At 35.1% G+C, this 14,061-nt stretch overlaps 1 protein-coding gene across 2 annotated transcripts in view; it reads left to right on the forward strand.

Annotated features, from left to right (window-relative positions):
* Positions 1–10,899, forward strand: part of CDC14A (cell division cycle 14A) — a 51,145-nt gene extending 40,246 nt beyond the window's left edge. Inside the window, exons 15-16 of one of the 2 annotated variants that reach the window (XM_062497103.1) lie at positions 368–686; positions 9,096–10,899. In XM_062497103.1, the coding sequence (XP_062353087.1) occupies positions 368–686; positions 9,096–9,125 (349 nt within the window). In that variant the 3' untranslated portion in view covers positions 9,126–10,899. Of the gene's footprint in view, positions 1–367; positions 687–9,095 lie in introns of those variants that run through there. The other variant, XM_062497104.1, reaches the window with a different exon arrangement.
* Positions 10,900–14,061: the final 3,162 nt, after the last annotated feature.

Consider the following 14,061-nt stretch of genomic DNA (forward strand, 5'->3'; position numbering starts at 1 on the left):
TCGCAAAACTGATTGCAAGAAACAGAGGAGGAGTTCCTAAACTGTTCATGTACACAAAAGTCCCTCCGTATATATCAGATACTGCCTAAACCTTTTAACACCATCTTCTGCATGTGTATATGGTTTGACAGAGGTGAAAGCTGGCCATGGCATAGTGCTTGAATAAGCAAAACTTGGGAAGTCCTTACAAAGAATTCTGCTTTTCATTACTTACGAGCTAGAAAATGAACCTGTGTGCAAGCACAGATTATTTCAGAAAGGTCTGTGTTATTCACCTAATGTCTTCTGAATTGTCTGTTACATTTTTGTATATTTCTCTACATACCTTGTGAATATTTTTTTTCCCCTGCATGTGTTTTCCATTCAGCGTTTCCATAAACTCCAGACTAGCCAGTTCTCTAGGGAACCTGTATGCTGCTTCAGATGATGATGAGAGCAAAATGACATCATCGTCCTCTAGGACAGGTTTTTCTGTAAGCCATATCGCCAGTCACCTGAATGGCAGCTTGGAGCTGCCACACAGAAAAAAACATGAACTGAACAACAACTTATACAACAGAAACAGCAGTAGCGGCAACAACCTGAGCAGCCAAATCAATTTTCAGAGCGCCGTGACAGATGAGTACGCAGCAGCCTTCCTTTATGGGCCTTACAACTCCTCCAGCATGATACCAGAGTCCATTCCTGTAAGTCATAGTCACAACAGCACTTTCAGGCAGGTCACTGATGCTTTTCTTCCTTGCTTCTGTGAGCAAAACTGTTGGAAGAAACAGTCGTAGCATAATTCTCCGACTTCCTCTAATGTTTCTGAACAGCACCTTTGTCTGTTACCTGTCATTTCAGCTGCTTTTGTTTCCATCTCTTCTAAGCATCTGTTACATGGAAGCTTCATGAAAATAAATTGCACCTGAACTTTACATCTTTCCTGATAACTTTTTAATGGACCTTTTTACTGTTTAAATTTTATTTTGAATTATCCGTAACACAGTCTGTAAGTTAATTATGCGTCTTCATCTTTGTGCAGTAACAGATTTTAAGCCTTTGTATGTGTCATAGTAAACAGAAGTAGAACATCTTTAAAGATAGGGCTTATTTGAACAGTTAGTGCTCTTGACTTGAAACTTATTCCTTTTCTAACACCAAATGTGGAAAGTATTAGAAGCAAGATATTTCTGATTGTCTCACATTGCAGCTTTCATTCCTCAACAGCGGTGCTGCCTTAGGCTTATTTTGTGCTCTTCCTCTGTGTAAGAGTCTGTATAAAGAGGATGTACATACAAACTAATGCAACTTGAAAGTGTTTCTATACAAAATGCAGAGAAGAGAGACTAGAGAAACTTCAGTTATGAAATGAGAAATAGCTTCATCTATTCTAGGGAAAAAATAATTGTATCTACTACTATAAATCTAAAACCAATTTAAAATACCTGGTTTCCAAGGATTTTGATAGCCTACTAATTATGAAAAATAGTACACTTTTTAATATATTTTGCCTATGATTAAAGGAGCCTGTCAGCCTCTCTTGACTAGTTCTGACACTTAGGATTTTTATTTTTTTTACTGGGTGGAAATAAAATTGGCTTTGTATAAAATTAACTTCAGTGCACATCACTCTTCTGTTTCCTTACCACTGATAAATTGTTTCAGTATAAAGAAAGTTCTGGTGTTATACGTGCTAGTGGTTTTGAGTGTGATGAGTCTGTCTTAAAACAGCTAATAACATACATTGCATGTAAGTAGGATGTCCTGCAAAAGGTCATTGACAGGCTGTGTTCCCTTCTTCCTGCACAAGTGGATGACCCCCCCTCTTGTTAACAGCTCGGGTATGGCACCACTCACAGTTCAGAAGCCACATCTTTGTAGCTTAGGATTTTTTTCTGGGGATACATGACGGTAGGAAATAAAATCTCATTGTTCCATTGTGGAATTAAATTGCATGTGTGACTGAAACCTAATCTGTATATACAGAACATAGAAGTTAGTTGAGGAAAGGTGATTCTGTATTCTCTTAATTCAGTGGGTTCTTCTTACTGTGGTAGAATCTGCTTGACCTGAGGTGGCTCTTAAGAATACTTGATGCTTTCAGACTCCTTGTTTAAAAAAAAAAAAACTAGCTTCTTATCCACTACAGTTTATCTGGAAATAAATGCTGATATTCCACGATCTTAGAATTATTGTTCTGCATTGAGTGTAAATTTGAGTTTAAACTTTGCTTTAAACAGCAGCAGTAGTTTGTTCGCAAGGGAGTTCTTGAATGTTGCCACATCTTCACCTCTTTAATTTGACTCTGTTTTACTCTACCACATGGGATTGTAATCAACTGTATATAATTGAGATTTTTCAAGTGATACATAGAAACCACAACAATTTTTCTATGATAAAACGAGTTCTAGAACAAGAGGATTGTCTTGTTTAACTAAATCAGTTTAATTTCTTCAGGCACAGAGATGAGGAGAGAGGTGAAAAGCTGTTTTGCAAGCCAGGAATGTTTGTTTGAGATACATTAATGAGCATTTCATTTGTTCATGCATTCTGATTGCTCTGGAAAGTCAACCTTTTTAGGTGTTCCCAGTCTTTAATTGTGCTTACAGAAATTCAGTCCTCAGGAGTTCAGTCCTGTGGTCCTGTTGAGTATCCTGGCACTAAAAGTCAGTGTACCAGCAGGTGAGAGCACTCACTCATCTGAATAATAAGTGGTAAATTAGCTGAATTGATTTTTTTTTAATGTCTCACTTTCAGTGCTGTCTAATATTTAATGTATTGAACAGTAATTCTTTGGAGAGCCAGCCCATTCCCATTCTTTTCAGTTGTTTCTTTTGTAAATTATATGCTTCCAGCAGCATTTTTAGAGGGGTTTTTTCCATATTTTACTTACAGCTATATATTATGCTTAAATGATATGCATGTAAACTTAAATGCAGCACCCTAAGAGGAAGACACTCCTTGTAACTGTAATATGACTTAGTCATGAAAACAAGCTGACATCATTCACAAATAGGCCAGAATTTACAAGGGTTCCAAATGACAAGGTAAAGCATTACAGAAACAGTAAGCCTGTTTTCCTCAACCTGCTTAAAAGGTTGAATGTAAATATAACATCTTAAATGCTAAGAACTGTCACTTCCTTTGCAGAAGTAGTTGCTGTAACTTAGTGCTACAAATGATTTTTAACAGTGAAAGTCAAGTTAGTGGGCTTGTTCCATAAGCATAGGACAGGAAATTAAGTATTGGTGACACTTTGGGGGTTTTTTGTGTCTAGATATTTACAGAATTCTAGGATAGTGTTGTGTTTCTCCTTAGTCTCATAAAACTTCTGAGGTGCAACATAGTTGGCATTGACAAAAATTCCCCAAATCTGTGTGAGGAGAGGGGGTGGTTTACAATGTAAACTACCTGAATTGGTGTAAAATGTAAAACTTCCTGAAAAATGTAAATGTAAAATGTAAAACTTCCTGAATTGTAGCAAGCCTTTTTTTCTTAGATAAGGATGACTTGGGTAGAAGGCAAAAGCAAAGAATGTTGGTGACTGTGTAGTTTAAGGAAGAAGAAAGGAGCAATTCGTGTACAGGTGAAATAGACATGTTGACAGCAGAGAGGTGCTTACAGCTCTGTGTGTTGCAGTGAAGAAGGAAATTAATTGTTGTCTCTTTGTAGTAGAACTATTAAGTGACTTAAAACATTGATTTAAATAAAATATCTTGGGCATAGTGTAAAGTTTCAGGTTGAATTGGAAACATTTTTAAAGAAAAAAAATCTTTCTAAAATGCACAATTCTTCCGTTTTAAGAATACCTTTAATTTTCTTCCTACCTATCTTAATAACTTAGTAATGCATGGAAGGATATAAGGGATATAAAGGATCTAACCTTTGAATAATTCTTGGCTTGACATTGCTCTTGAGTAGAGGTTACACACAGTCAAAGGCAGCAAGATCTTTAAACAAAATTCTATCTCCACTCTGCTCTGAAGAGTGAGGTGAGCTAAAAATATGCTATTTTATGTATTATATGCTGTGATGTGAGAAGCAGCATTTCTTAGCAAGAGTAATACCATGAAAAGTCTAGAAAAGTCTAGAAAAGTACAAATTTCTTATTTACCTTTTTTACCTTCTTATTTACCTTCTTCAATATAATAATGGCTAAAAGGTGTTCCTGTTTGGAATGATTTTCAGATATGTTCTGATTAATGTATTTGCTTCTAAGTGTAGCCTTGTGCATATCTCCCAGTCACAGGGGAGTGCACTAAATTGTTACCCATTTTATGCACAATTGGCTGAGTGCAGTTACTGTGATGTCCTGAGGTTTAAGACAAGAGTAGGTTTTTCAGTCATTTATCTCTGAAAGCTTTCTGTCTGGTAGGGAGCAGCTCAGTGGCAAATACAGATGGCTTCTTTTGAGGACAACATAATTTTTCTGAATTATTAGTCCCACTGATTGAGCAGAGTAAAACTATTTCACTTTTAACCTGAAACTTTCTTTATCTCTTTATTATGTCCATGTTATAGCCCTTTATTATCTTATTTTCTTGTGGAGATATCTCGTGCCACTCATCTCAACTTGATTTTCTTTTGATAAACTATGTTAAGTTCAAAACCGCTTTTAGAAAGTGTTCAATTTTTTTCATTTTTTTAAATCGTTCCAGTCCAGAAATCTGCTACTCAGTGTTAGCCTGCTTATAAATGCATAGTTTTTTATTTTCTTTGACTGTAATGCACTGAGAGCTGAGGGGGAAGAGGGGAAAAAAAGAGTTCTTGCCATTAATGACAGTGACTTCTGTTTCTTGTATTTAAATCCCATGTCCTGCATTCCTCGGGGGATTGATAGTTGGTTTGGTTTGGGATTCTTTTTTTCCATGTGGAGCTCTGTGGAAAAGCATAATTTCTTTTCTTTTTATTTGGTTTTTGGTTTGTTTGGTTTTGTTTTTGTTTTTTTTTCTACTTCCCCTCCCCTCTTCTTCTAGGACCAATTAAGCCACCAAGGAAGATTGGTTTTTCCTTACTACTTCAGCCCCTGACATGCAGCTGTTTTGCTTTTGGTAGCACTTTTCAGTGGTCTGAAGCTCATCAGCAAGATACGGAGTAGTATCAAGCTACCAGTTCTGGCAGAGTTCTTTTAAAAACAGAATTCTGTTTAATCATTTCCACTTCACTGCTTTAGATGCTGAAATTATTTGAAAGTCGTGACAGCCCAGCCTAGGCTTGCTGCAGTGTTTGTGTTCTTTCTAATTGGAGCACATCAAGTGATGTACCTGACAGAAGTCTATTACATGTCCTGGTGGTTTGTTTATTCACTTAGCTTGTCAAAGGACTCTTGAATGATATTGGTTAGTTCCCTTCCTCTTAATGACCAAAATCTCCTTTCCCTGAGTTAGATATCAAGCTGTAATCATGCAGTACTTTTATATTAGAAAATCACCTTATCACTCTTACTTGTCTATCTTTGTTAACATGACTGGTTCAGGAGCATTTTGAGATGGCTAGGACAGCAATTTTTCAGTTCTGCTTCTGTTCACTAAGCTCATTAGTGAATTTTTCCCACACTATGGAAGAGAAGGTTATTTGCTCATCTTCTTTTTCCAGTGTTTTGCAATGAAAAAGCAGTAATACTGCTGTTCCACTTTCCACTTAACAAAAAGGAAGAATAAAAAATAACCATGACTATAACCTTTGTTGTCAGACAAGTATTTTTCTCTAATGGTTTTTGTTCTTCATCAGTGCAAGCTTATAATCCATTTTATCGTGTTTATGCTGATGAACTAGAAGAAAAGCTTGATTTTCAAAGAAAAGAAAACTTGCTGTTACAGTCAAATAGAATAAATATTTTATTTTGTAAAGTGCATGTTTTGATTAAACAGAATCTCTCACAATAACAGAATTACTGTCTTCAACTATAATCACACTTAAGGTACTGCTATAAGATTTTTGCTTCGTTCTTACAGTAGTTCTAAATCTAAATATCGCTCTTTAAAAGGTATTTTTATTGGAGAATATGTAACTGGGTAGTCTTAAGATGAGTCACCTTTTGCTTCTATAGCTGTCATGGAAACTGGCAAGATGGAAACATTGCCAAAAAATTGAGAAGTGTTGGCAGTGTTTTAAAACTCATACATAATCTCTACCTGTAGCATGGTTTTTCTTAATAAGAATTTACCATTAATGTAGATAGGACAGGCTTTGCAAAAACCAGACAAACACTGGTGCATCTTGCTGATGTGTAAATTCAGCAGACCCATGGGATCACTGTGTGTGTGTGTGTGTGTGTGTGTGTGTGTGTGTGTTTTCTCTAGTGCATCCTGAGTTAGTTCAGTGGCTCTTGTGTCTTCACAGTAGTTCTTGCCTGCAGCAACACTCCTATTGCAGCAATGTTTTGGGAGAGTTGATGCACAATTCAGAAAACTTGTTACATTTTTGCAGTTATCTGGGGAAAAGGCATGTTAAAATCCTAACAAATAGACCTAAATGCCTATGGAGTTATTCTGTGTTGAAACAGAATTCAAAATCAGGCTTAGTCCTGCAGTCGCATGTCTGCCAGTACAATTCTAGTGCCTCAATTTGGTATTTATTTTCTCTTCCAGGAGGCTTTCTGTGTCTCCTCTTGAAGAAGAAAAATGAAAGTGATCTAAGCAGTTGTTTCAGCATAAACTTCATTAAATATCTTTAACTGTAGTGAAACGATCTAATTCTTAGTTCTTTGTTGAAACGTCTGTTACTTGGGTATAAAAAGGCAAGCTTGACATGGCATGGGACCACTGTAGGAATACACACTGAGATTTCTACTCCAATAACTGCTTTTAAACTCTCATTTTTGCAATTCAGCAGTCAATTTTCCTTGTTTTTTTTTCTTCTATTTTTAACTCTATTTTAAATAAGATTTTGTTAAATCCAGCAAATTACTTGTAAAATGGATTGGAGTTTTTTGTTTTTAATTAAGATTTCAGAAACATAGGCCATACGTTGAGTCATGACAAATGTAAATTTTAAAATAGAAAAGTCCTCAAAAGCTTTAAAAGAAGAAAGGAAAAAAAAAACCCCACAATTACAAGCTTTGAAACTTTGCAGTCAATCTCTTCAGATATGTGAAGAGATTTAAGATCACAGATTACTTCTCTGAGAATGCCAAAAAAATATCAAAACAAGCCTCTCCTGCTATATTTAAATTTTTCAAACTCAAATGTAAATCTTATACTTTACAATAGCTCAGTTGTTTCAGCTATCACCATGTTTTTAGTGATAGAAATTTATGTGAAGTGACTTAGATTAATCTGAGAAAAAATGCTGTTTAGATTTAATTATTTGCTTGTATTTAGAAAAGACTGAGACATTAGGAAGAAATCATAGGGATGTGAAGTAGAGTTATGATGAGGGTGAGAACACACTGAAAAACATATTTCTCCATTTGAAAGTAAATAAACTCTGCCTACCCATCTGTAAGGGAAATTACCAAAACAAGCTATCCTGTTTCCAAACAATATATGCTGCTGGATATTAGGGATTTTTTTAATGTTTTCTTTATTTTTTTTTCCATATTTTTTGTAACTTGGATTACTAACAGTTTTGAGAATTATAATTTAAACTTCAGAATCTTTAATTTATGGTTTGCTTCTTTTACTGAAATCATGGTGTAGAATTCTGCTTACTGCTCTCTGCTGAGTGAAGGGCTGGTGTTCTCAGTTCTTTGTAACTAATACTTGCTGCTTTTAAGAGTCTACAGTGCTTTCTGGTCATCTTTCAGCTGTCCAATCTTAAAGTAATCCATTACTGTACAGCATTTGAGAGTATATAACTACATTTCATGCCTTTTAAAAATGTTTTACTCGGGATTCAGTTTTGATGGGTCCATTTCAAATATTGCACAAATTAAGTGGAACCATCTTTCCAGCTGTTAAAATACACATCCAAAAATGAGAAGCCTTTGAGGATCATTAAAAGTTTCAAGTACTCATTAATGAAAGGTTATTCCTTCTGCATTGCTCTTACTAAAGCCAGACATTTTTCCGTGAGTGGTAGGTATTCAAATCTATATGCTGACAGCACTTTTTCTACCTAGAAAAAAATATCCAGATGGTCTCAAATCTTCAAGATGTGAAAATGCATTTAGTGTATATTTTCAAAGTTGTATTTTTAGACTTGAAATATAGAGGAAGGTAGTTGTGTGATATTAGATAGAGCTATAAAGATATAAGTAAACATACTATGCACTTCTACCAACAGATTTCACTATGGGTGCCAAAGAGTATTTTCTATAATGACTAGTTAGGAATAGTAGGAAAATGGAAGAGAAGACCAGTGTGTCTTAGGAATCATGTTGGTCTGCAGTAGTTCTTTCTAATTCTGAAGAATTGGTGCAGTTTTAAAATATGTTTGGGGGGTTTGTTTACTATTTATTTATAACCATACTAATCTGGGACGGCTCACCACTGTACAGAACATATTCATCAGAATGACTTCTTAAACACATCTGTATAGGAGCTAGTAATGGGATTGGATACTGTCTAAGCTGATTAATCAGTTTTTAATAAGACTTTAGACTTCAGTAGAAACAGAAATGTAAATAAATACAATAGAGCAGGTTATGGTTTTCTCTTAATTATACTGACTTGACACTAATCCAGATGAACAATTTGTAGTGCTTCATTTTCATCTGGTTTTGGTAACATACATAAATTTATCTGTCTGTGTAATTATTGAGGTAGCTTTTTTCCTCAGTAATGAGCTATGTCTTATGTTTCCTGTATCGTTATCTGAATCAACATCTACAGTAAGCTGTAGCAGTTGGATATTTTACAGAAGCAGTTGGATTCTCTTTCAGGATATGGGGAAACAATTCACTTACAGCAGCAGTGGTATTTGAAAGGACTTATTACACTTTTTAAAGAATCTCAAGAAGCTGGTTTGGAAAAGTGTAGATTCAGGAGGGTTGATGGACTTTACTCAGATTTTAATTTCTTCTGTTTTACTCTTTACCTGTGTAGAGATTCACATCCCACTCCAACTCTGTTTATGTTTCTCCTTTCTGTCCTTCCTCTACTCTTTAAGTAAAAATATATATAAATAAAACCTCTCCAGTGAGTTTTAATCAGTTTTTCTTCTCTGCACAGTCCCTTCAATCTGAGTATGTTCAGTACTAAAGCATTGCTGCTTTGGTGAACCTGCTGAGCTCTTCAAGTCAATGTTCTTCATGATGGAGAGGAACTGAAGAGAAGAAGCTGCTCATTAAAAGGAGGAACCTTCAGTACAAGATGTATTAAAACCTTAACACCAAGAGGAAACTTCTTAACAGGCAGAAATTTATTGCTAATGACTACTGCAGATGCACTGAAGTTGAATTTATGGAAATTCCTATTCCATGTTATATAGAAATTTAAATTGTTTATGTTGAGACAGCTTGAATATATTTCTAATGAGTTTCATTAAGACATTTATTAACTTGTGTACAGTGTTAAAATATGTATTAAAAGAATATTTTGGTAAACTATATATAAAAATTATGTAAAAACTAGAATATATTTTAATTTAGGGTCTACTTTGCTACAAAAAGGTATATTTTAAAGAATTTGTATATGTTTATCAAAGATATAATTTTTTTTATGAACAAGAGATTTTTCTTGTTTTAGGGGTCCATCATTACTGCTTAGAGCCTAATGTAATTTACTTTTTTACTAATTGGTCTTCTGCTAATTTGATGGAAGTCTAACTAGTGAGAGACTTGCTATTACAATATCAACTAAAAGCACTTGATATATAGTCTGCTTTCCACTTCTGGCTGCTAACGTTTCTTAAGGAAACACTATGAAAGAAAAATAAAGGGAAAATATTTGTTGACATGTGATGTAATTACATCTTCTGCTGCAACAAAAAAGTAATTTATGTGATGACTCAGTTGTACAATTAACACTCTTTCAATTTGTCTTAAAGGATTTATGTTTTGTTTTCAGTGTAGAGTGTTAACTTTTGCTATGCAATATATGCTGCAAAAAGGAAGGCAGACCAAACTGAAGTTGGTAAAAATGTACAATGAATTAGGTAGCACTGTATACTTGCATGCTTTTAACCTACATTTGGCAGTATGTGTACAATTTCCTTAGCAACACATAGTCAATGTTGGACATATATTAAATTTTATTTATCAATTAGAGGCTTCATAAACCTTTACATTTGTTGTTAAGCATATGGCTGAGGTAGCCTCCTGTATCGTGGAAGGTTTTTGTCATAGTAAAGATGCTTTTTACTCTGTGGAACATTCACTTCAGTCATATGTGATTAGGAATGAGGCTTAGGATAAAATGGTGTTACAGGGAGGTACAAAAGATCATGTATAACATTTTCAGAACTCACAAATACATGGTAAGGAAAAGAATATAAGCAGCTGTGAGGATTTGATTTGCCCCTCGTGTGCAAGACAAAAACAAAACAGATTGGTTACCTGTTTGTTTTTTCAATATATGCAGAAACTTGAAAATAAAGCTTAGTTGAATTCTCAGTCTTTGTTCCTGAAGACCTGTGAATACCCAGCATTTGCTTTACAACTGATGTTAAGTGCTACATCATTTTTAAAAGGACCAGATCACAAATTGCTATGGAAAGTTGTACTGAAAATGTTGAAAAGCAATACTAAGAGCAGCTATAAAAATCAAAATCACTGAATAAAATTTACATGCAATACTGAATGTTTTTGCAACTGTGTATATGTAACATAGACACACACAAAGTAGCATGTGTGTGCATATATATACAATATACTGTATATGAATTATAGATTAGTGGTAATTCTACCTCTCAAAGAATTTTCTCATGTACTTTGTTATAAATAGTTTTCCTTAATAAAATACTGATTAATTTTGAAATGTAGATATTTATATATATACATACAGCTAATTGATAATAAATGCCTATATAAGTCAACTTACTTGTTTCTTGGGATGTTTTCTTAGATATTTTGATGATTTGATCTCTAATTGAAGATAACTCTTCAAAATCATCTTCTTTCCTGTAAACCATGTAATGTACTTAAAAGTAGGATGACATGGCAAAAGGCCATTAGCAAGATAGATACCTTTTTTTAATAATCTCTCTAAACCCTCTTGTATTTGCTTGGTATATTGCCAGGTACTTAATCAACATACTGATACTATGATCATGGGGTTATATTTCAAAATACAGTAATTTCAAAGCTGTGTCTGAACTGAGGAATCCTGGGTGAGGCACCTTGTGGGTACCTTGACTTTTTTGCATGTGCAACAGGTCTCAGTCCCACAAACAGCAACTTCTTTGTGCATAAGAATCTAAACAATTTCGCTTTCTTTAGCTTTTTGTCCTTCCTTCCTTCAATTTAAAACTAGTCACAAATGGTTCTAACATTTGTTTACCTCTCTTGCTGATTTTCAGCAAATTTTTTGTGTTACATAATTATCTATTATTTATTAGTGCTTAATATTCCTGTCTGCCTCTCTTTTTTAGCAGATGTGGATATTGTGTAACTGTTCCAGAGCCACTCCAAAGGAATGGAAAAGCTGGGAATAGAGCAGATGCTTTCCAAGTTGCCCAAATTCTGGTGACAGTCTGATCTAAAAAGACAACAAGAGACTTCTGCCATTGCATTTGGATGAATGGTGATTTGAATGTGCAGAGTAAATAATATGCAAGAACAGCAAATTTAAAGGTTTCTAATACATAGGAATCAATCTCTCCCTTGGCCTTTTTCTAGACTCTTCATTGATTTATTAGATAAATAGATTAATTACATAACTACTGTCTTACATTATTATACATAAATATATTATTATACATAAATACCAACTTTTTTATTCATAAGTAAGTCAATATTTTGCAACTATCAACTTCTTAACAATAACATAAACATTTGGAACAGTGAAAGGTCAGGAAGGTGGCTCAGAACCTTGTAGCTTTTAAGAAATAGCCTGAAATTTATTTTGTGTCCTGTGTTCACTTGTCCTTAAACTCTCCCATTTATGCTCCTTCAAATATGAATATGTCTGGTTCTGGGAGAACAAGATGTAGCACTGAAGATCTCTAAAAACATGGATGGATGGATGGATGGATGGATGGATGGATGGATGGATGGATGGATGGATGGATGGATGGAATAAATCTAAAGGTCTTTACTGGGCATAATATTCTGCGGCTAACATAAAAGTTAATCATCATCGTCTCTTTTAGAGTATGAGTTATGAAGCTTTTCATTTAGGGAGATATTTCTTGTTACAGATTCAGAGACTATTTTTCAATTACAGTACTGCAGAAAGAGGAGGATTTTAGTTTCTATAATAACTGTTCTTTACTGACAGCTAAACAATGAAAGGCCTCAAAAGGTTTGACACTTGATTAGATCTACATTGTAAAGTGCAGCAGGCAAAAAATATGGTAATTAAGGGCCTGATCAAGTAAATCACTGAGCTATGTCTTTAACCTTAAGCATATGAGCCATCTAATTAATTAAAAGTGAACATAGATATTCATGTTTGTAACAAATCCACCTTTGGATCAATATTTCTGTCAATTGTTAACATGAGCCTTTGTGTCAAATAAAAGATGTGCTGTATTGCAACATCCATTAACCCACACAAGTTAACTGTTTTAACTTGAGAAAATGTATCTTGCAACTATAACTACCTCCTAATACATGATTTTCATATTGCCATTTGTTGGCATCAGGAGTTCAACAGTATCTAAAAATGCCTTATGGTACAGATAATACCTTACAAACTGTGATGGCTTGCTTCTGTATCGTGTATCTAACCTACCTGTAAAAGCAGCTTTTTTTCTTAAGTTCATCACAAAATTTACCGCTGTTCTGTATCTGAAAAACTTTTCAAAGTAAATGTAAGTTCTCTTACTGAGTTTCTTATTAAGTCTGGTCCAGGTTAAGGATAGTTAACATTTTGTCTCTGTTTGAGTAAAGCAGAGTAGAGTTCCTGGGAGAATCCCATGACTAATTATTCTCCATCTGGGAATGGATTGTTATTGCCTACTCTTCAGTCAGTTTTTAGTCCACCTCAGGAGCTGTTACTCATCTCTCCAGGAACTAATTTTGGAGTGAGACCGTTTCAAATACTACACTAATTCTGTGTTATCTGTGTGCTCACCAACACCAGTTTTCACCTCTGGCAGGGTGGCAATGCAGGGTTTCCTGTGGGCTGAGAAAGGCTGACATTTATGAAGAGATGTAAAATGTTCAGACTGAGAGCCAGCTTCCTCAAATAAGTACTGTCTTACAAGGATTGGTCTATTTATTGTGTTTGAAAGATTTCATTTGGAAAGTGTATTATTATTATTATAGATTAGTTCTAAAATTAACTGAAATTGCAGAAGCATACTGAGCTTTCTCTTAACAAAAATAAGATCAGAAAAAAAAATCTGTTAAAAAGTGAGTACCCAGCAGAGGAATTTCTACAGTTTATGGACTGTATTTCAGACTGATAGTGCTTTAAAACCTTGCTTCAAATGAAAGTTGTGTAAATGGGTTAGACCCAGAAGACTGGTAAGGCAGGGAGAAAAGAGTCAGACTGTGTAGTTGGAGTATTTCTGGAGCATGATAGGGTTTGGCTTTTTTTTTTTCCTTCTTGATTTAACAAGTTGAAAATCTGCTGAATAATTCATGAAGAGTGGAAGGGCTGAATCTTCCTGGAATGATATACAGTGTACGTACTGTGGCACAGGAGAAACTGCAAAGCTTTGTATCAGTTGCTGCCGTTTCTGCTGCCGATTGCAAGGTGCTGCTGCTTTTGCTGTTTTCACAGCTACAGAAACCTCACTCGTGCTCTGGTCTGCCAACAGCCATTTGCCTGCCTATGGACCCACCTTCACCAACTACAATCTGTGGGCTCTCTTGCTGCCTACCTGCCTTGGACACTGCTGGTTTTTGGATCGTTACTGCGAACAGCATTTTCTGGACCTTACAAGCTTATCTATGACTGAAACCTGCCTTAGAGTCCCTCAGCTGCACAGCCTCCCGTGTGCTTGGTGAGGACTCCTGCAGCAGAACTTCTGACCCAGACAAGGATGGGATTTGCAGGGCAAAGTCAGAACTGAGCTGCATTCAGCGAG

Source organism: Cinclus cinclus, chromosome 8 (assembly GCF_963662255.1).
Source record: "Cinclus cinclus chromosome 8, bCinCin1.1, whole genome shotgun sequence".
NCBI classification, from domain to species: Eukaryota; Metazoa; Chordata; class Aves; order Passeriformes; family Cinclidae; genus Cinclus; species Cinclus cinclus.